Raw genomic sequence first — 21,769 nt, 5'->3', positions numbered from 1 at the left:
TAAATTAAAATACCACAGTTTTCAATGAACGAGCTAAGAGAGCTCTGATTGCAAAATTATCCAAAATAAATAAATAAACAAGGTCAAGATTGGTCAGGAGAAGGGGTAATGCACCAAACATACATAGCACTAAAATAATAGGTGTATTTCTTTTTCTGAGCTGGTCAACACTTAAGTCATGTGTAAATGTGTTTCACACATGACTTAAGTGTTGTTAAATTAATGTAGAGATTTATTGTTAATATTTTAAAAACATGTAAAACTCATCATTTACTGGAAAAGCTTCTGGTTTTAGCTAGAAATTTACATGTAGCTCAAATATTTCTTTGATTCTCCCTTTAATTAAATACATTCATTGTTAAAATTTTGTCATATTTTTTCAGTCAAATAGGTTGAGCAAAATGAACTGAGGAAACACTATATTGTGTAAACATTGAAAATGCCACAAAAAAGTTTAGATTTGAGATGAACGATTTTAATATATGCAGATGTGTATGAAATATTGATAGTTACATTGGTATGTAATTTAAACTTAATAAGAAAATAAATTTTCTGTTGATTTATTTGACACTTAAATTATGTAATTTATGTACTTTTTTGTCTTGATGTTAGAAATGATTTTATTTCATTTATTTAAATCTGCTGATCGATTTATCTTTTTTAACTGCTGCATGAAATCAGGCTTTGACTTTGTCTGTAAAAGAGGTTTAATCTCTGGTTCTTTAGCTTTGAACAATCTCACGTTTTCAAGTTCTCTTAATTTTATGAGTTAAAATTGAGAATTTTAAAGAGTTTTGCTTGAATTTTTTATTTATTGAAATGTTATTCTACCGAATTTTTCAAATAAAGAAGTGAGAAGCAGGGAATTTATAAGAGCAACCAAGCTAGTTAATTACTAAGTATTTAAATATTTTTACAGATTTCTCTTTGAATGAAACTACAATCAAATTACATTGTTCCATCTTGTAGATGGATTGTTCATCCAATTTTATGGTTAATATAGAGTTTTCTGTATATACCTAATTTCTATAAGCTATAAGGATAGTGAGTTTTAATTAAAACATGTATCGCTTTTTTCAATGATATATCTCAAGTAATCATGTCATATCTAATGTTATATATGCACAAGTTGAATACGAAAATATTTATTTTCACTAATAATACATTTTTGAAATAAAAACTTCTATATTTTATTAAGAATTAGTCAAAAAAATATACACAAAAAAAAAATCCTTTTTAAAGCAACAAAAATAATTTCTTAAATTTTCATTTAGTTCATATAAAGCCACTATTAGTTCATATCACATTCATAAGAATTTTGTACTGAGCTTTAAAAAATAACTTTCAAAGTACTTTTTATCTAATTACTAAATTGGAGAACATTTCAATCCTAGTGAGTTATGGTAATAGTATAACAACTTGTTCCTCATTGTTAAAAACAAAATTTTTTGCTTGCACAATCAATATAATGAAGAAACTTCTGTCTGAAAGACCATGTTTTGACAGCTTTTCTACCATTTTGTACTTAATCTTTGATAAATTAATGTTTTTCTTAAAATTTAAAATATTCAGCAATTTTAATTTTACTGATGACTTATTTTGATTCATTTGACCAATTATAAGTCAAAAGAAAAATATTTGACTTTTTACAAGAAACAGTGCCATTATATTCTAATTAATGAACTAAAATTAAAATATACTAAATTTTTAAATTTAAAAATTTTGAAGCTTTTTACTTATAAGCGATATATTAAGGAGAGATCACAAACTTAAAAATGTTTCTTGACTTGCTGTTTGATCTTTCATAAGAATAAATTTAAATTTTAGTGCCTGCTGACTAGTTATTGCTTTGACAGTAAAATAGCCAATAGCTACTTCTAAAATAAGAAATAAAATCAAAATGGAATCTGTAGCTCTTTCAATGGTTAATGTTTGAAAATATGTGCTGAATGTGTATAATAGCTGTAGAGGAAGCTGCAAAAACAAAGTGAGCATCCAAAAACCTGCCAATTCTGGAACCTGAAAAGATTTTTTTTTTTTTAATATCATTCACTGATAATAAAGATGTATTTACTGAAAAACAGACAAAAACACATTAGCAAAATCAACTTCTTAGGAAGAAAACAAATGTTTCATTTTATAATAACAAATAATTTTGCAAAAGTGCCTATCATAATTCATATCATTCTGGAAAAGCTAATTATTTCACAAAATATATGTTTATTCAACATTAATTTAAATACAATTGTCATTTTAAATAGTTAAATCTAGGTTTAAAAATGAGGAAGCAGTATATATAATTTTGAGATTCTTTATATAAAGTTATCTCATTGATGCCCTTCATGTTGACTCAACAGGTATTTTTTTCGGTACACTTTGGCTATCAGCCATAGACGGTAACATTCACTTGTTATAACTTTGAAAACTTATGACTTCTTATAACTTCGTAAACTACTTCTTATTAATCCTATGACAATATGGAATATTTATCAATGATCCAAAACTTTTTGCATACCAAGTTAACTTTTAGAAACAAGAAAACATTTTAGATTCCTCCCTTACATTGGAATACACAATTTCACCATTTATGTCAAATTTGCATACATTAAAAGCATATAGCTCGGTTCTAATAAAAAATTATGAAATTAAGTCTTGGTGTCTTTTAAACTTACTCCAATTTTTTGAAGCTTTCATAAATTTAAGATATTCAAGGCTAGGTATTATGAATGGAACTATGTTATATCCGCAACAGCTACTGTTTTATTAAAAAAACAAACATTTAATGCCTTAAAAATTGGAGCATAGGTGTAAATGACACCAAGACTTATTTTCACAAAATTTATTAGACCTTCGAATTTTTTTGAACTAAATTATGTGCTTTTAAAATTGCCTAAAATGACAACTGTAAATAGTGGAATTACTCATAGATGGAATTTTTCATTTGCAATAAGGGTGGAACTTAATGATTTTATTTTCACTTTTTGATATTTTAACAGGTGCACTCATTCAGAAATAAGATTTTAAAGCTTTAGAATTTAATGACTGTTACAAAATACAATATTAGAAAATATAAACAAACATTAAATTTTACCTTTTCTTTTAGATTTCCAACAATTCCGAGATATAGCCTCAAAATTTCTACAACTGTCATGAGAGTTATTACAATTGAAATCAAAACCTTATAAAGTTGGGTATGATAAGCAAACTGCAATAAAATAAATTTTTTTACTAGAAATTGGAAGAAAAAAAAACAGATATATAATCAATAATTAAACAGATAATAAATTCTTTGCAGGTTATCAAGCAGATTATTAAGAAAGTTAGGAAACACTAGATTAGAGATGTATGGAGTCCAGGTAGCTGGTGAAAATTGAAATCTTTTACCTGGCCGGATATTATAACATTAATGTATATTAAGATAAGAATAGATTAATTTTCTGTCATACAAATATTTTTTTTAAAAGATATAGTTAAAGGAACTTTATTGTGCTCCTATAAAAATAAAAACATTTTTATTTTTTATTAAAATAAATATTAAAAAATTTTCTAAAAGAAATTTGGATTGGCTGTTTAGATATAGAATGATTACGTAAAACTTTACTATGAAATGGAGACAGCTGCTGATTATAAACTATAATTATTATGGATTATATTATTATTATAATATATTATCTATAATAATCATGAATTATAATTAATTAAATTTTCAATAGCATTTTTAAAATATAGTTTCTATTAAACATAGGATACTTAAAAAAACGACAGTATATTAAATGAAAACAGTTTTAACTATCAGTGTTTTAACAGTTATGTATTAACAGTTGTCTTGTAATTGAAAATGTTTCATTCCTTTAGTCTATAACAGATCATTTAATACAAGAAACTTAATAAAGATCTGCATGTTTGGTAGCAATGTGAACATTAAAATTTAAAAGAAAAATAAGAACCTTGTAAAAAAGACATCCTACACGAGTTAACATCCAAAATGTGGAATAGGTACAGTTATAATGCAGGCACATCTGTAGAGGCAAACTTGACAATATTTCCTCTGTAATAAATACACATTTATCATTTTTAAATATTCCTTTATAAGGTCAAAACTAAAAGAAATGGATTGAATAACTCCAAAGAAACAAGAATATTAAGAAAAGAGCTTTCTAATAAAATTTAGTGCCCTTTTTGTATCTTTTTTCATATTTTTAGTTACTTATTTTATTCTTAGGGTGTAAAACTTTTTCACAAAGGGCAAATACTAATGTATACAGATTTTGTATCAATTAATAGTAATTTGATTGTTCTCTTTTGTCAGTATTAAATTGTTTTATAAATTGATAAAGCAGGTATAGAAAGTTTTTTCCACAGTGGGAAAAGCAAACCCATAAAAAAGGTCCCTTGCAAACGAATACAGAAAAGTGGTAAAATATTATGCAACATAGTTAGTTATACTTACACCAGAAACAGTTTTTTAAATGGTGCTTCCATCCAGAGGTAAAATTATCTAAATATAAGTTCATTTGTATTTTCTAAAAGTTTTAGAGATTACAAATATTAAACTTATTTTAAAACCTGATACTATAAATTTCTTCATTAATTTCATGACGCCATAGGTAACTTTTAAAAGACAAAACATCAGATAAGAACCCATCTCTACTCGTTAGAATAATTTACATGTACTACACTGAACATGTTCTGCACTACTACATATTTTATACTGTTACATATTATACACTATTAGAAATTCTACACTGAACATGTTTGTTTTGCTCCGTTATTTGTTCTACATTGAACTGATTATTGTAAGTTCCTTTATTATTACCATCAGTTTATTACAAATCTTCATCAGGAACTTTAAAGACTTACTAGATTAATACTTATGTTTATTACTTTTTTATGATTATAATCAGGGGTTAACAAACCCTGCCGTCACATTTCCTAAAATATCATAGGCAGCCATTTTAGTAAAATAAAAAATAAATAAAAGCTGTTACACTTATAAGATACTATTTCATAAGATACTAGCTCTTACAAAAATTTATCCTGTTAGCTCAAAACTTTGCATTTTTGTAGACCCTTGCCTATAATACTAAGGTTATGACTGTACTTTTAAAAGCTGAATATGTAAAATACTTTTAAAAGCTAACCTAAACTCTTTGTGAGATTGTATGGAAAACTATGAAACACTTTTGTAACAAAAAAGTTTGTAAGTAAAATGTTGAAATAAATATAATGTTAAACTATTTAGAATAAATATATAGCATACATCACTAAAAAAATGTGTCCAATTGTTTTTATTAACTAAAAATTTAATTATTAAATTTATATTCTAATTTCTTATTCATTCTGACAATAAATGCAACAATAATACTTGTATAACTTAACGACATAAAAGATTTGGTCATAGAAATAGTGGAGCTGTAAAACAATTAGTGGAAAACAGTCTTAATGATGATTTTAATATAGATTGTAGTCATCAAGTAAAAAATTATGCTCATTGCATTAAAAATAACATGCTTGAATTTCTTTATTCAAAACACCAATAAACTGTTACATTTTCAAGCCCTTAAAAACGGAGTATCAGAGGAAAACTAAAAGCTTGGTCAAAAGGACGGGATGTATTTTATCCATTGCTAACTTACCACAAAGATTTCGAGCAGAAAGGATGATTACAGCTAACTATCTCCAAAATCAACCAAAGCAACATTAAAAACTCTTTATGAACTTTGGACAGACCACAAACTTAATCTTTCAAATATTGGAGCATTTGGGTGAAAGCCTTTGTCCACATTCATTAAAGTAAAAGGGGTATATTGGATGAAAAAGCAGTTGAAGGAATATTCGTGGGCTATGATCAAAGAAGAAAAGGATATCCTATATATATTTGAGATACAAACATTATTATAAGCAGAACTGTTCATTTATTGAAGATTCTAATAAGTCAGATGAAATACTAATCATATCTATTTGACATGACAACATATTTGATAATGAAGTAAAAGAAATTGCCGACAAAGAACAAGAAGTAAATCATAAAGCTACAAGCAAAATAAGTAAAGCAAACACTCAACAATTAAGAAGATCAAACAGAATTAACAAAGAAAAACTATCTGAATGGTGGTATGTCTCACAGATGGTGTAAAGATGGAACCCACTTGTTTCAAAGAGCTTGAGAATTTTGATCCTGAAGAAAAGAAAAAATGGACCAAAGCTATTAAAGAAAAGAGCCACTCTCTAAAAAAAAAATAATAATAACACTTGGGATTCAATTGATTTTCCAAAAGGGACATTTAAAGTTAAATTAAACCAATATAAGTCAAATAGAAAGATACAAAGCTAGACGAGTCGCTAAGGGATACAGCCAAAAATACAGATGCTATGATTAGACATTCACCTCACTAAAGAAATATACCACAGTAAAACTTTTTTCCAGCAATGGAAGCTTATAAAAATATGCATGTCCAACATGTTGATATAAAAAAAGCTTTTTTTTGCATTGAAATATTAAAGAAGATCTATAGATGCATCCACTAGAATGATTAATTAAACTCAGACATTAAGACAAAGTTGGTAAATTTAATTATATGGCTTGAAGCAAACATCTAAAGAATGGAACGCCAAAAAGGCAAATCTATGGTGGAAAAAGGAATTGCTGCAAAGCTTAGCCGACTGTGGTTTGTTTATGAAAAGAAGTAACAGTAAACAAATTTAGATGATTCCCTAGCTGCATAATATCTTCATTTCGCACAAAGAAATCAACAAAGTTAGAAATATTCTTCAAGAAAAATGTGAAATCAAAAACCTGGGTGATGTAAAGATTTTTCTCGGAATGAACATGAATCAAAACAGAAATAGTGATCTTAAGCTCAATTATAATAGCTAAAATTGAAGAACTGACTGAAATATTTGGTATAAAAAATGCTGAACCAACTAACACTCCTATAGATACATCATACCTAAAGAAAGATGATACAGCTGTACTATTAAGTGATAACACCAAGTACAGAAAATCTATAGACTTTTTACTCTATATAGCTACCATCACAAACCTGACAACTCCATGCCCGTAAATAGACTTAGAAAGAGCAAAGCACCAACAGAAAAATATTGGACAGTTCTGAAATTAATAGCATACTTTCATTCAACCAAGAACTTGTACCTCACACTCATCAGTGCATATAGTCCACTGATTCTGACATGCTATTCAGATGTAGACCAGGCAAACAACAAGACCTTCAATCAGTGGAAACATGTTCTTCCCTGGAGACCACTTTTTCTTAGATACAGAACTCTATAGTACACTCCACTATAGAATACATTGTAGCAACCCAAGGACATTGTAGTGGTTACTACATTTACTTGCAGATCTTAGACAAAAGCAAATAATACCCATAAAACTTAATGAGGATAACAAATCTTGCATTCTGTAACTGGTAAAACTGACACTCAATAAACATATCATAACATAGATATATAATCACGTATAAAACATATCAATATAAAGTAGCATTGTTTAAGAAAGTTACAATATGATAATATAATTAAGATTAAATATTGAAAATCTAAAAACATGATTAGACTTTCTCACAGAACCACTTCTTAAACCAAAGTTTTTAAACTTTAGAAATGCATTAAAAATTACTACCTAAACTTTAATTGAATTTTATTTTATAACCGACGTTGAACGGTCAACCCAATTTTGGGTTTACGAGTACCAATGTTTAACTCAGTAACCTTGTATCCAATCCGGAAGACAAGGGAACTCCTGGATCAAGTATTGGGAGAATTTTGCCTTTGTGACAGGCTTTTGGATAAAACTACCCCGCACTTGCGTTACATGGAGAGGAAATTCACAAAACTTCTCATAGTTAGTCTGATGGCAAGGGGATTCTAACCCATGATCCATCAACCACTAAGGATTTTTACGTCAGCACTGTGGTCACTGCAAGTCGGGTGCAGAATTGAAATTGACCAGTCATGGCTGGGATTTGAACCCGGTTCACCTCATTGAAAGAGGAGAGCTCTATCACCTGAGCCATCACAGCTAAGCTTTAATTGAATTGTAAGATTAAGGAAAGCTGTTGTGAAATAGATATTTTCTGAGTGATTTTCCAATTCAATGTTTATTATTTTAGCCACTGGATTGCGCATATGTATAGTATAACTTTTAATAAGTTTTACTTTACTACTCAACTATCCTCCATCTTAATAAAATTACTAACTTATAACCAATTGTGTTTATTTAAAAATAAACTCATATTTCAAAAGGCAATCAGAACATTTTAATGAATCATTCATGCCTTAACGTATTGAGTAAGTCACCAGGTACATCTAAAGCATTGAAGAACAGAAATTGAAAGCAGCACAAGTGAACAAGGTAAAGAAAAGTATTCATTATTTCTGCACTTAAGTGCGAGTTTACCCAATTATATCACCGTAGTAATTGGTACCTAATACACCAATATAAGTGTGTTAGGTATACTATGAAATTAGGTTTTTTACAATTCCCCGAAATGAATAATTTTAAAATTTTATTGTTACTGTTCCTTAATAATTATATATGCCTGCATATTTAATAATATATACATACTTATTTAGCAATTAATATGTACCTGATTGTAAAAAAATGTTTTTAGTATAAGAGATTTTAATATCAGGAAACATAACTGCTGTCATTTTGCGAGCAGCAGTTCGAATACTATTCATTTTCTAATGAGGGTTGTTGTCAATTTTTATGTTAAAAGAAGATTAATGTTCCACATATATTTCTATACTAAAAAAATATTTTTTATTCAAATCTATTTTTATGGATGGTTGCAATAACATAACACAATAACATGAAACAAAAACGTAAATTATGTTGTATGACTAGAGCGGAGAGTTTCTTGTTTTCATGGATAACAACAGATGATTTCTATCAAAAATAATTAAAAACTTCAGTTCACACGATTGCATGAAAAAATATCATAGTGATTTTGTCTGATTTCTTTTCTTTTGTTGTTCATTTATTCGGATTGATCTTATGGTTGTTATGGTTACTAGTTACGGTTAGAATGATTTCATTAACTGAAAAATACGGAATCTTTTTATGGAGGGGGATACCTTGGCAGCCGCCGTTTCATTACGTTAACCCTACAAATCTAAAATTGGGTAAAGAAAGGTTATTCTTACGCCAAGATTTGCCGGTTATCGTCTTTCTAAATCAGACATGAATAAGAACTCCAAGTTTAATGCAACACGTACTTTTTCGCCAAGAGCAGCATTTTCGAAACACGTCAGGACATTTTAACTAGTTAATAAAATTTTTATTTATCAGTACACTAAAACTTTTATTAAATCAGGAAACTAGTATATCGATGATAATATCAACCAATGAGATTTATCTACTTAATTATTAACAGCGGCTGTTTAGCAACGTCCTTATTTGTTTCCTGAAAGTTAGGTTTAAACAATAAAGGTCTACCGAACAAATGCTAGTTTTAGTTTCAACTTCTTATTGCTCCAAACAAAAATTTCGTAATGGTACCCTAAAGCGATTAAATCTGCTGGAAAGTTGAAAATTTCAAACAGTTACAAAAAATTCAATGTGCAAATTGGATTGAATTCAAAAATAAAAAAGTTCGTTTCATGTCTGATAACTTTCGTAGAAATACGGAATTACGTATGTTTCATTCAATCTTAGAGATTAATTTGTAAGAAAATTTTATTTACAACTTTTAATTATTAATTACAAAACTGTGCGGTATTTTTTGCAAAGATTAATAATTACAAAACAGTTCGGTATACATTTAATTTTATGTGATTGTTTCGAAATAATATAGAATCTGTTTATTAATTACGAATTGTGTTTATTTAATTTGAATCTTCAATTACGTTACATGATAAATTGATATTCAAGAAGAAATGCTTGAAGAAAAATTCTTTTATGTGTCTAAATAAATAAAAAAATTTCAAAGCATGCTCGGCCAACTATTAAGTTCGAAGATTTCAAGATGTTTATTAAAAAAAATAAACATATTTTATACTTATATTAATTATTTCAGTGGTCAAAGAGTTGTTGTCACAGGATTGGGAATAGTTTCACCTTTAGGTGTTGGAGTTCATCATGTGTGGCAAAGGCTATTAGATGGAAAAACAGGAACTGTTCCACTTCTTGGTGACGATTATAAAGATATTCCTTGCAAAGTAGCGGCATTTGTGCAAAGGGGTAATGACCCTGGATGTCTCGACAGACATTTAGAAGATGCAGATTTTAAAAAGATGTCTTTGACTTCAATCTATGCTTTGATTGCTGCTAACGAAGCACTGAAAGATGCCAAATGGTGTCCTGTTTCAACAGATGCATTAGAGAAAACAGGAGTAGCAGTTGGAACGGGTATGGTTGATTTAATGGATATTGTAACAACTGGGAACAAATTACATCATAGTGGATATAGCAAAATATCTCCATTTTTTGTACCAAGAATATTATCAAACATGCCAGCTGGGCATATTGCTATTAAATATGGCTTTAAAGGTCCTAATCATTCTGTGTCCACGGCATGTGCCACTGGTCTTCACGCCATTGGGGATGCATACAATTTCATAAAAAATAAGTATGCATCCGTAATGGTCTGCGGTAGTTCAGAAGCTGTCATTAGTCCTTTATCGATCGCCGGCTTTTGTCGTATGAGAGCACTTTCCACCCATTTCAACTCTCAGCCAGAAGAGGCATCGAGGCCTTTCGACTCCGAGAGAGACGGTTTCATTATGGGAGAGGGTGCCGGCATACTCGTGCTGGAGTCGCTCGATCATGCCATCGAGAGAGGTGCCAAGATTTATGCTGAAATATTAGGATATGGATTATCAGGAGATGCTTATCACATAACATCACCAGGTAATGGAGCATTCCGCAGTATGAGGCAAGCTTTATCACTCAGTAACGTTGACACATCACAGATAGGTTACATCAATGCCCATGCCACGTCAACTCCTTTAGGTGATTCAATTGAACTCAAAGCCATCCATGAATTATTCAAAGAACACTCGGAAATCTTAACTGTTTCTAGCACCAAAGGAGCTACCGGACATTTATTGGGTGCTGCAGGCAGTGTTGAAGCGATATTTACAATTTTAGCTTGCTATTCTGAATCTATACCACCAAATATTAATTTGAAATGTTTAGATTCTGAATGGCCTGTCAACGTTGCGGGCAATCATTGTGAGACTTGGCCACATCAGGTGAAAGAAAAAAGAATTGCCTTAACAAATTCTTTTGGATTTGGAGGAACTAATGCTTCTCTTGTATTTAGTAACTTCTAGTGACAGTAATAATGCAAGAGTGTTAAATTTCTTTTTATGTGTATTATGAATGTTAAAATTGAAATGAAATATGTAAATAATGTAAAAAAACATGCAAATTTTATTTAGTGAATAATTAAATAAATATGAATACATTTGCTTAAAAGTTTATATTTTTTTTTAAAGGACAAGTATGTTCTTAGAGTTTGGGCTATCACTTTGAAAAAAAGAGAAAAATTTTGATAACCTGATTTAGAATAAATCAAGGCTGATGCAATTTCTTTAAAATCCTACTGGCTAAAACTGTCATCTCAGTTAGTTTCTATCATTTTGACCTATTCAATTAAGTAAAAGACTTTTGAAATCACTGTATTAGAATATTGATAAGCTTTAAAAATATATTGTTCTTTTAAAAGGTGAGCTTCTGATGTTTGTTCAAATTTCAGAAATAGATTTAAATTATTATTTTCTAAATCCATAATATGGTTACTTTAAGATAATCTTGCTTAGACAATTTATAATAATATGGATGATAAATTTAGTCAATTTAAGATTATTTGGAGATAAACACGTTCTCAAATCATAAATTAATTCCTATAGGCATGAGCTAAACTTTCCCCAGAGGTGAAATTTATTTTTATATCAAACTGTTCCTTAGTTTTGTTTCTATATAGGTATATTACAAGTTTTCACTAGGTAAAAGCTTTTATGGTCAAAAATCACTTTTACTTGCCTTGAAAATGTGGCTTATCATTTTATTGCTCCAAGTCATTTAATTTTTCTAAGCTGTGTGACTATTCAATTAGAAAGATGCCACACATATACGAAATTTTAGGATAGTATATCTCCCACCTATAGGTGTGAATCAGAGAAATATAAAGTTACTGCAGTAGTTAAAATGTTTACTTATCCATGACCCAAGATCATTATATTTATAGTTTTCAGTCTTTTTTTAAAACTTATAACCATAATTTGTTTTGATTATTATAAATGTCTTTCCTTTACGCAAATCAACTTGCAACTTTAAATTTTACAGGAATATTTCTAAAAATTATTATTACCCTAAGAATTATATTTTAAAAACATTTTTTACGTAAAATTAAAAAAAATTACATTAAAATATTTATATATAGGTAAAGTATTCCCGTAACTATTTCAAATTAAACTAATTTAAAGTAAGAGTTGAGTATTCTGAAAGAAAGGCCTTTTCAAGACAAAGGATATAACTATGTGAAATTTAAGTGACCCATGTTTGCTATAGTGAATAAATTTAAGATGTACGAAATATATCCAAACTGAGCATTAAAACAGGTCATGTTACAAATTCTAAATAAATAAATTAATTTTATAAATTTAGATTCTAATTTTTAGGTTAAAATGTATTGTTTATTTAGATAAAATATCTAATTTAAAAAATGACATATCATATTAGTTTAAATTAAGTTTGTATTTCGTTAACAAAGTTTTTTGAATAGATCCTATTTTCTTAAAAATAATAATTTCATTTTAAATCTTTTTTTGTAAAATTAGCTTAATTTTGATTTCAGAAAAAGACTTAAATTGACTTATTTTGTGCTTAATAATTACTTAGACTTAAATTGTGCATTTTTATTTGACTTAAATTGTGTATTTTTATTTGACTTTAATCAGCTACTGTACAAACCATGAGCTAAAATTTAAAAATATAAATTAAGTTTTAAATTTTTTTTATAGTTCTGTATTCTATCCTGACGCCCGGTGGCTGAGTGGAGTGAGTAGCACTTCGCGCTCCCGTGCCGGGCAAGGTTGAGCCAGCCTTTCATCCCTTCAGTGGGTCGATAAATGAGTACCAAGCATGCTTGGGAACTAAACACTAAGGGTTCCGCTGACCACCTAACCGGAACATTTGCTCCTGCATCCCATAGCCCAAGGTCAAGAAAACTGAGATGGGTACAGTAGGCCTTGGCCCTCTATGGGCTGTCGTGCCACTGAGTTTAGTTTAGTATTCTATTCTAAATAACATAGTGATTATTCTAATCTATTTTACTACTAATATAAACTTAAATGCTAATCTTAATAATTAAGAGTGATCCAGGGTTTGTTAAACGGTGGTTTAAACCAGTTTATTCTTCTTTGTTTTTTAAACAAAATCAAGTTAGTTTTATTTTTTAAAAATATTTTATATAATCAAATCTTATTAAATAAAACGCTAATATGTACGTATGTATCAACAAAACCGATGATATTTCTTTTCTTGCGTTGGCAACAGCTTTCATTTTTAATTGATAGTATTTGGCGCACAAGAGCACGTAGTGAGCATCATATGGCTAATCTATATTATCTAAAACGCTAATACGTTTTAATTGATAGGCTTCGGCGCGCAAGAGCACGTAGTGAGCATTATGTGTCTAATCGGGTGAATTCTCACCGAATTATCAAGAAAATTCTCACAAAATTATTGAAGACTTTAAAACAAAACTTACAACAGTTACTTTTCTCAACAACTGAAATTTAGAATAGTGTGATTAAGAAAAATATGCGAACTGTTTGCAATTTCTAATTAATATTGAAATGCACCAATGTATCCAATGAGCGAGCATCAGATTGCGAAGCAATCCGAAATGAACTGCGAAAGCAGTTTCGGGGGTTGGCGAGCGCGAGCGAGCAGGGGGCGAAGCCTCCTAGTTTTTGATTATTTATATAAATTTTTCCAGTGTGAATTCAACAGAAGTAAAAAAAAGTTTTCTTGCATATTTTACAATTTTGTGTTTAATTGCTAATGGGAATTTACATTATTTAAAAAAAACCATAAATAAGCAATTTTTAAATGTTTATGTAGAAATGGTTTTCCACAAAAATATCAATGTTAAATGGCAATGGCATTTTGTCTGGACAGTGGAGGAAATTAAAAATAACTAATACAGTTGTTTAACAATAAGTATTAAAAGAATACCTTAAATTTAAATGAATTTAATTTAATATGGTAACAGAAAGCTTAAAGTTTATCACATTTACTTTTTTTTAAAAATATTTTTTATGTATTAGTTTTATTGAGAATTTTAAAACCTATATATCATATTGTTTGAGTCAGTTTGCTTACTCATAATTTGAGTATAAAAATTAGTATACTATTTGAAATTGACAATTCAATATTTGTTTTTGGAAGTATCTATGTTTAGTAGGTAACTTTTTTAATTTATAGTTAATTAATAAAATTTGATTATGTTATTTTAATAGTTCTTTATACTGTTCTATAGACAAATTATAAAACATATTCTTTAACATAAAATAGGGAAAAATTTAGAAATCATAAAAAAAAAAAAAATTTCTACTGTTTTTCTGCTTATAATTTTTATTTCTTTAAAAATGCTACATTAAATAGTTCAAAAATAAATACAAACCAAATTGCATTTATAAACTGTTTAAATATTTAACGTTTCTTTTTGAAATTATTTATCTTCAAATCATTAATTATGTCATGCCTATCTTTAAATCTTTTCAGCCATCCTAAAGAATAGGTTGTCATTTATACTTGAAGCAGCTGCGAAATAGTTTGCCTTCTCGAGTAGAATGGAGTTAGAAAGAATGAGATTTTGGTGCTACTTTAAACCATCGAAATAAAGCCTCTTCCATTTCTTTATTCTTTGTCACTAGCATACATTTTCTGTATGGTTCATATTTTTTAATACTCCAAGCTGCTTTAATATTATACTACCTATTTTGAATAACCTTTTGGCAACTCTGTATTTTAGAGTTATTTAAGTCTTTTTTTTTAAAATTTACTAGGTCATTAATTTCATTCAAAATTTCCAAATTTTTTTTCTAACATTAATGATTGCCGTACTTTGCAGTTCATTTTGTACAAAAAAGTGCTGACCACACACTAATCAAATAATTCAATTGCTCCACACATTCACTATATTGAGAAATAACCACCCATATTGAACATACTTCTTTGCATTGACATCAATAAGGCACTTTCCAATGAGTTGAAAGAAAACTCTACTCATATTAGAGTACAAAAATAAATCTTCATTAAAAGTAAAAATCTTTCCAAAGGTTAAGAAATTTGAGTTCACTTTAAAAGACATTTCACTTTAAGTATATTTACGTTTAAAGTATTTTAAAGCATTATATCCAGAAACAATTTGATGGGTAATCAAGAATTAATTCACGTTAAAGGTGTAAACGTTAATGAGGTTCTACTGTATTTTAAACAAAGAAAACACTAGAACAAAGAAATTAAGTTCTTAGGATATTAAAGGACAAGTTGCTCAAAGGATTCGTAGAATTAAAAACAAAGACGAAGGAAGGAAAACCTTTGCAACATTTTTATCTGGTAAATGAATACATTTTTGGTGAGCATGTTAACTGCTGGTGTTTCTAATGACTGTAAAACGAGGCTTCGGAAAATGTAATAAAAAAAACATTCTATTCTAGGTAATTTTATTGATCAAGAAATATAAACAAAATACTAATTATTCTTATTACATTTAAAACAGTTAATACAAATTTTTCTTCTTCTTTCTTTTATGAAAGCATAGTAGATAATTAAAAGAATCATCTTTAACCCATTGATGGTTCTGCACAGAGTCATATTTTAACCTGCAGTCTTCTCTGCACAGCAAAACTGGTTTTTCTGTGTTATTAGATAAGGAAATGGTGTATTTGGGAGAAACATTCTCCCAATCTTGATCTTTTGCTAAACTGCCAGTAGTTTAAGATATCTGCTAACAGTTAGATTAAAAACTGAATACTACATATTTACTGTAATTTCCAGGACATATAGATTTTTTCAAAATGCATTTATATAAATGAGTATATGCATTGAAAAATCTTACTTTCAGCAAAAACTATATAAATTAAACTCAGTGGAGCTACAACCTATACAGGGCCAAGGCTTACGGTGCCCATCTCAGTTTTCTTGACCTTTGGGCTCTGCAAGAGCAAATGTTCTGGTTGGGACATCAGCCCAACACACAATTCCCAGTGTTTAGTTCCCAAGCATGCTTGGTACTCTTTTTATTGATCCACTAAAGGGAAGAAAATGTCTGAAAATAAATTATTAAATTTTGATATTTTTTTTTGAAATGCATCTCTATATTATATTTAGAACCTATTGGTTATAGGAACCTATGTTCATGTTTTTGACAATTTAGAAAAGCAGTCAGCCATACATGGTCCCTATAAAATGAAAAAACGATTACCTAACAGATCCCAAGCAATGCGGGAATTCCTGGTAATGAGCAAGCAGATTCACTAGTCAAATCAGCTCTGCGTTTTCTACAACTCAACTTTCTTCTCCCCCATGAGAAATTGAGCACTAATAAAGAATTAAAAATTTCAAGAAAATTTTATTATACTTGTATACAGCCAGAAAAAGTTAGGAATTATATTTTTATACGAAATAAAAATATCATTCCTCCTAAATTAGAAGATAGGTATCGCCTATTGACAAGTCATGGTTACAGCATAGCAGCTTTTGTCTCATGCCCTGAATGTAGGGGTAGTCCCATGAATGAATAACACCCCTTTGTGTTTACCAAATTGTAAGATATTGGCAATGGGCATACTTTCCCTTTTGGTTCTTCACATCTTTATCGGACAGCAAGACAGTGTATGGCCAATTAATCGGTCTAGGCTGGGTGTAGGATAAAAACCTTTTAAGTACCCAGAAAATTTCCTGCTTTAAAACTTTTTTACTTTAAATCTAAATATTAATGTTTTTATTGTCTAGTTTGTGTTGCAATAACAGAAGATTAAGATACTGGCTCATCATAATGAAGATGTATGTTTCATATATGAGCTGCTAGAGATAGATTGCTATTTTTACCTTATTTGATTGATTAATGACGTAATTTGTCTCTTTATTGGAAAAAAAAAAGACTTGAAAGGATTAAAGCAAGTCTTTTCTTTTTAAGTTTTACCTCTCATTCTCAAGCAATAATGATTTTTTTTAAGCGCTGATCTGCAAGAGTTGAGATGGCTATACCAGAATTTGAAATTTATGATCTGGAAAATATTTCTGAAATCATGATCATACATTTAAAAGATTGTTCGCTCAAGAAATTGTAATCTTTTTTCATTTTAAAAAGAACACCGTTTTTTTTATTTTAATTAAATATGACTTTACTGAGATTTTGTTGCAAATTCAGATCTGAGTTAAATAATATTTTTATATCAATTTTACCTTTTTTTATTTGGTTGTAATAATATTATTTTAATATTTTTATTATGATATTTAGCATGAAAATTTCAAAGCACGCATCTAAATAACCACTTTATAGCACACAGTCCCATTATAAATCCATATGGTGCTAATCATTTTTGAAAATCACTATATGTTTCACACAATATAGGGAATTCGAATAATGCATTTGAATATTTTCTTTTTTCTTTTCTTCTCAGTTGATATAATGGACATAATTATTATTGATTTCCATATAGTTGTTAAAATCTGATATTGCAACATATTATTTATTTTAACAATGTGAACCTTGAAACACACTGAGTAATACTATTGTGAAGAGACCGATTTGCATGAGTTTGTTGCAAATCCATGTGATTTTGTCTTCGACCTTTTTTTTTTTTGCAGCAGATACTGCCACTGATTTCACATTTTTTAAAAATGTGTCTTTTTTAAAAATTAATGTCATGATGATTTTCAAAATGTGGAAAAAGGAAGGAATTAGTGTTTTCCCCCCTTTAAAATAAGAGAATGTTGCCCCTAATATTACAATTCACATTCTTTTATATATTGAGGGGAAAAACTACTTTTACTATTAAAAAAAATTATATTCAGTTTTATCCTATATGTAGGCATTTTTTCATAAACAAAAGGCACTTTCGTTAAAAATTGGTTACAAATATGTTAATTTCTATTAAAAATATCTTGCACACAGATCATTAGGGAGATTCATCATAGAACGTCAGATAAAATTCTGCCACAGAACTGACTATTAAAACAAGTGAAATATATAGCAAAAATCAAGTTAAGCATCAAAATAAACAATTTTAATTTTAAAATGATTTCATTTTCAAAAATGTTTCAGATTTGAAAATCACCCGCATACAAGGGGGTATTTCCGTATCGTGATCTGTCAGGCTAACTACAATCGCCAAGGTGCAAATAGATTTTTAACTTGCAAATTTATTTTTTAAAAAAAACATATAGATGTTAGCCTGGGGGTGGCTTCTAGTTATATCTTTCGAGTTTATCTTTTCCTGTGATTTTTTTTTTTTAGTTTCTTGCTGGCCACTGCCCAGAAGTTGCTAATTATTCTGCCACAGATCAGGATACAGAAATCTCCCAGTATACAAAGTTACATAAAAATAGAAAACCAATTTAGTCTCTTTCATTCACTTATAAAAATTCTTCTTAAGATAATAAAATAAAGTTCTCATACAAATTTCAGAGAATGTTACAAATGTTCAAGAATAATTTATCTGAAGTAAATATATAAATTTATAACATTTTTTATAATTAAATAAGTTTTATTATAACTGAAAACAACAAAATTTCCACTACATGATCTCTTACTACATTAACCATGTTCAGATTAGTTTCACTATTGAAATATTCCTTGGTATAGGCTATGATGTATAATCGGCAAATTTATACTTTAACAGGGTGCGTAGACAAATCTCTCAACAAGAAATAAGCACTTTTTAAGCACTAAATACATTAACAAAATAATTTTCATAGAATTTACATGATCATGATAAAATAACTAGGTTCTGACAAAAAACTTTTTCTTGATTATATTAGCCACTATAATATTATCAAGATTTTTTTTCGGTTTGATATCAGAGGGTGGAAAATGAAGCCTGAAACTGAAAATATCTTGCAAAATGCAGCAGAGTTGCAAGTGAGAGTGCAAGAATCTCACCGAACCAAGCTCTGTCAATGCAAATGCGGACTCGCAAGTAATTCATCAAACATGTAAAATGATTGGCGCTCTCTTAGCTATGGACCAATGGTACGCAGAAATAGATAGTGGTTGAATGGATTGTGAAAATGTTGAATAGAACAATGTGAGCTTTCGAAAAGGGAAAATTAAGCACTTTTTGAAAACAATGGAAAAAGCACCTTTTAGGGCTTTTAAAAACGAAAATGGAAAATAAGCACCTTTAGGAATTTTTAAAAACGCTACGCACCATGTTTTACATTTATACTCTTCTTTTCACACATAAAATTAAGCATTTTCACTGTGCTCTACCGTAAATGTGAAAATGTAATTTTTTCTAGAAAAGAAGCACAAATGTTATTTAAAATTTTTTTTTTTAAATATTTTAAAATCATAAATTCTATCAAACAATCTTTGTATCTAGATCTCTTTAGCTGAAAAGATAGTGGCCCAAATTCAATGATTTATACATTTTTAGTTTTCCACACGAGAGGCCATGCTTTTCAATGACCATAAGTTTAGCCACAGGGGAAGAATGATTAGGGAGACAATTTTATAATTCCAGTTTCCAAAAAGTAACATGTCTTCCATAGTGAAGAGGACAACTTTTTTATGTCCATCTACTCCACGAACAAAGTGGCTCCACCAGGACAACTTACTATCCAGCATGTAGGACTGGGCAACAATAAGCAGATAACTAAAAACAAATGGATGAATCAGAAGCAAAATTAGGTATTGGAAAACTGACAATTTACCTTTATACTGAAGCGAGATGCTAATAGGTACATAGAGAATAGTAAACACTAGAGCTAGAGATATATTTACGAGTGCTAGAGTAAACATAAATCCACCAAGCATTAGCAATGTAAAGCACATTTTATATTCGAATTTCTGACTCATTACTTTTGGTGTTGTAATGCTTGCAAATATCAACCAAACAGACATGAGTATTAACAGAGTATAATACATCAAATCAGAGGTAGGAATGTGAAAGTAATGTGTCACATGGTGAATATAATTAGGAACTAAAAAAATAATTAATCCACACATTAAGTGAAAAATATAGGAATCTAATGCAATCCAATAATTAAATTTACATGACAATGATTCTGATTTATGACCATTTAAATACAAATACAGAGCCTTCAGCAAAATAGGCACTGCTATTAATGCAAAAGGAGGCATGTACAAGCCTATGGATACATACGACCTCGTGCTAGGCAACAGGTAAAAGAAAAAAGATTGATGGAATTTTTCGAGCAAGTTATTTAGACTTCTGACGGTGCCTTCGACAACACGGCCCAGCTGAACGAGATTAACAGATTTCTTTTCCTCGACGGATTTCAGGGTCAAGGCTTGGATTCCGAAGCGATGAAAGAGACCGTGTCCACCTGTCGGTAAGCCAGTCGCTTGTAGTGACATCATGCTACTCATTGTGAGGAAATTGTTTAACCAAGCCTCCATATTGACAGATTTAATAGAATAGTGGTTGAATCTGCCCTCAAAAGTCGTAGGAATCTGCTCTCGAGCGCAGAGCTCGATGACTAAATTAAAGAAATCAAGGTTTGGAAGCTGACCGTGTAATCCTTCGATTTTGACATCTAGATGAGAAAAATGATAATCGCTGATCTCCAGATTGATAACTCCCTGAAGAGGCCCGCTGGTGCTCGGTAATTTTTCACTTCTAATGTAGTCTGACGTTTGAACACTATGGTAGGCATCCAACCATGCTTGAAAACCAATGTTCTCAAACTGTGTGATCAAAAATATGATGTCCTTGCTCCAATAGGTCTGTTGCCTAAATGCTTGAGCTAGCTCAATCATCAACGCTATGGATGCAAAGCAGTTGGGGTGAATGCTATCGTTATCACGATATGGAGTTGAAATCACTATAGCTTCTGTGCTAGAAACTTTGGGTGCTTTCAAGATGGCATAGAAATTTTTATTTTTGTATAAAGATTTGGGGGATCCAAAAGGATACTGAACAGTAAAGTTATTCTGATAAACATCCAATCCTAACTGACGAAACTGTCCTTGTATCCATACAAATGGAGACTTCAATTTGCTTTCTTCATTCAAAGCATCCAATCGCCGTGACAGCGATGATCGAGGATTGAATTCCCGCACAACAAGGCCAGGTAACAGAGCATTTTCTGAAAAGTACGTTTTGTTATTAAATACATCACTAGCTAATAAGCAAAACCATACTATTCCAATTATAAAACTGAGACTGATGAGTTTTTCGTAGTGTTGAATCAGAACATCAGTTAATTTCTTGCGACTTTTGGTATCACTCAAGAGTCCCATTATTAAATGATCAAATCGGGTATGAAACTGCACTTAATAAGGGCGTTTAACACAAGTTTATTTACATACAGTATTTTAGCATTTAGAAATATTAATAATTTATTTTTTCCTCCCAGAAAATAGTACAACTTTTAGTTTATGATCTGTAAAATTAGTTTTTTTAAAATTTATTCCATGAATTTGAATACTTCATCCAGAATACTTCAACGTTTATAGCTACTTATTTTTGCTCCTCTTGACTCTCAATTTTGGAAACCATAAATTTTTCGAAAACATGTTTTGCTCAGGTACTAATTTCATTA

The 21,769-nt window shown here is 29.5% G+C and overlaps 3 protein-coding genes across 3 annotated transcripts; 1 reads left to right on the top strand and 2 right to left on the bottom strand.

Annotated features, from left to right (window-relative positions):
• Window positions 1-1,129: 1,129 nt before the first annotated feature.
• On the bottom strand, window positions 1,130-9,044 carry LOC107450468 (transmembrane protein 17). The gene is made up of 4 exons (XM_016066269.3): window positions 8,607-9,044; window positions 3,948-4,048; window positions 3,092-3,205; window positions 1,130-2,019 (listed from the first exon to the last, which is right to left on the bottom strand). Exons 1-4 carry the CDS (start codon window positions 8,698-8,700, stop codon window positions 1,762-1,764), a joined length of 567 nt encoding a protein of 188 aa, XP_015921755.1. The 5' UTR covers window positions 8,701-9,044; the 3' UTR covers window positions 1,130-1,761.
• A 383-nt stretch (window positions 9,045-9,427) lies between these two features.
• LOC107450491 (3-oxoacyl-[acyl-carrier-protein] synthase, mitochondrial) lies at window positions 9,428-11,440 on the top strand. Its single transcript, XM_043044444.3, has 2 exons — window positions 9,428-9,686; window positions 10,038-11,440. Exons 1-2 carry the CDS (start codon window positions 9,622-9,624, stop codon window positions 11,293-11,295), a joined length of 1,323 nt encoding a protein of 440 aa, XP_042900378.2. The 5' UTR covers window positions 9,428-9,621; the 3' UTR covers window positions 11,296-11,440.
• Window positions 11,441-18,245: 6,805 nt separating this feature from the next.
• On the bottom strand, window positions 18,246-21,698 carry GAA1 (glycosylphosphatidylinositol anchor attachment 1). The gene has a single exon (XM_016066286.4). It carries the CDS (start codon window positions 21,465-21,467, stop codon window positions 19,635-19,637), a length of 1,833 nt encoding a protein of 610 aa, XP_015921772.2. The 5' UTR covers window positions 21,468-21,698; the 3' UTR covers window positions 18,246-19,634.
• Between the last annotated feature and the right edge of the window lie 71 nt (window positions 21,699-21,769).

Source organism: Parasteatoda tepidariorum, chromosome 8, assembly GCF_982258835.1.
Source record: "Parasteatoda tepidariorum strain Cologne lab strain chromosome 8, Ptep-v5.0, whole genome shotgun sequence".
Taxonomy (NCBI): Eukaryota; Metazoa; Arthropoda; class Arachnida; order Araneae; family Theridiidae; genus Parasteatoda; species Parasteatoda tepidariorum.
The sequence above is the reverse complement of the archived record's forward strand: the minus strand, read 5'-3'. Positions and strand labels throughout refer to the sequence as shown.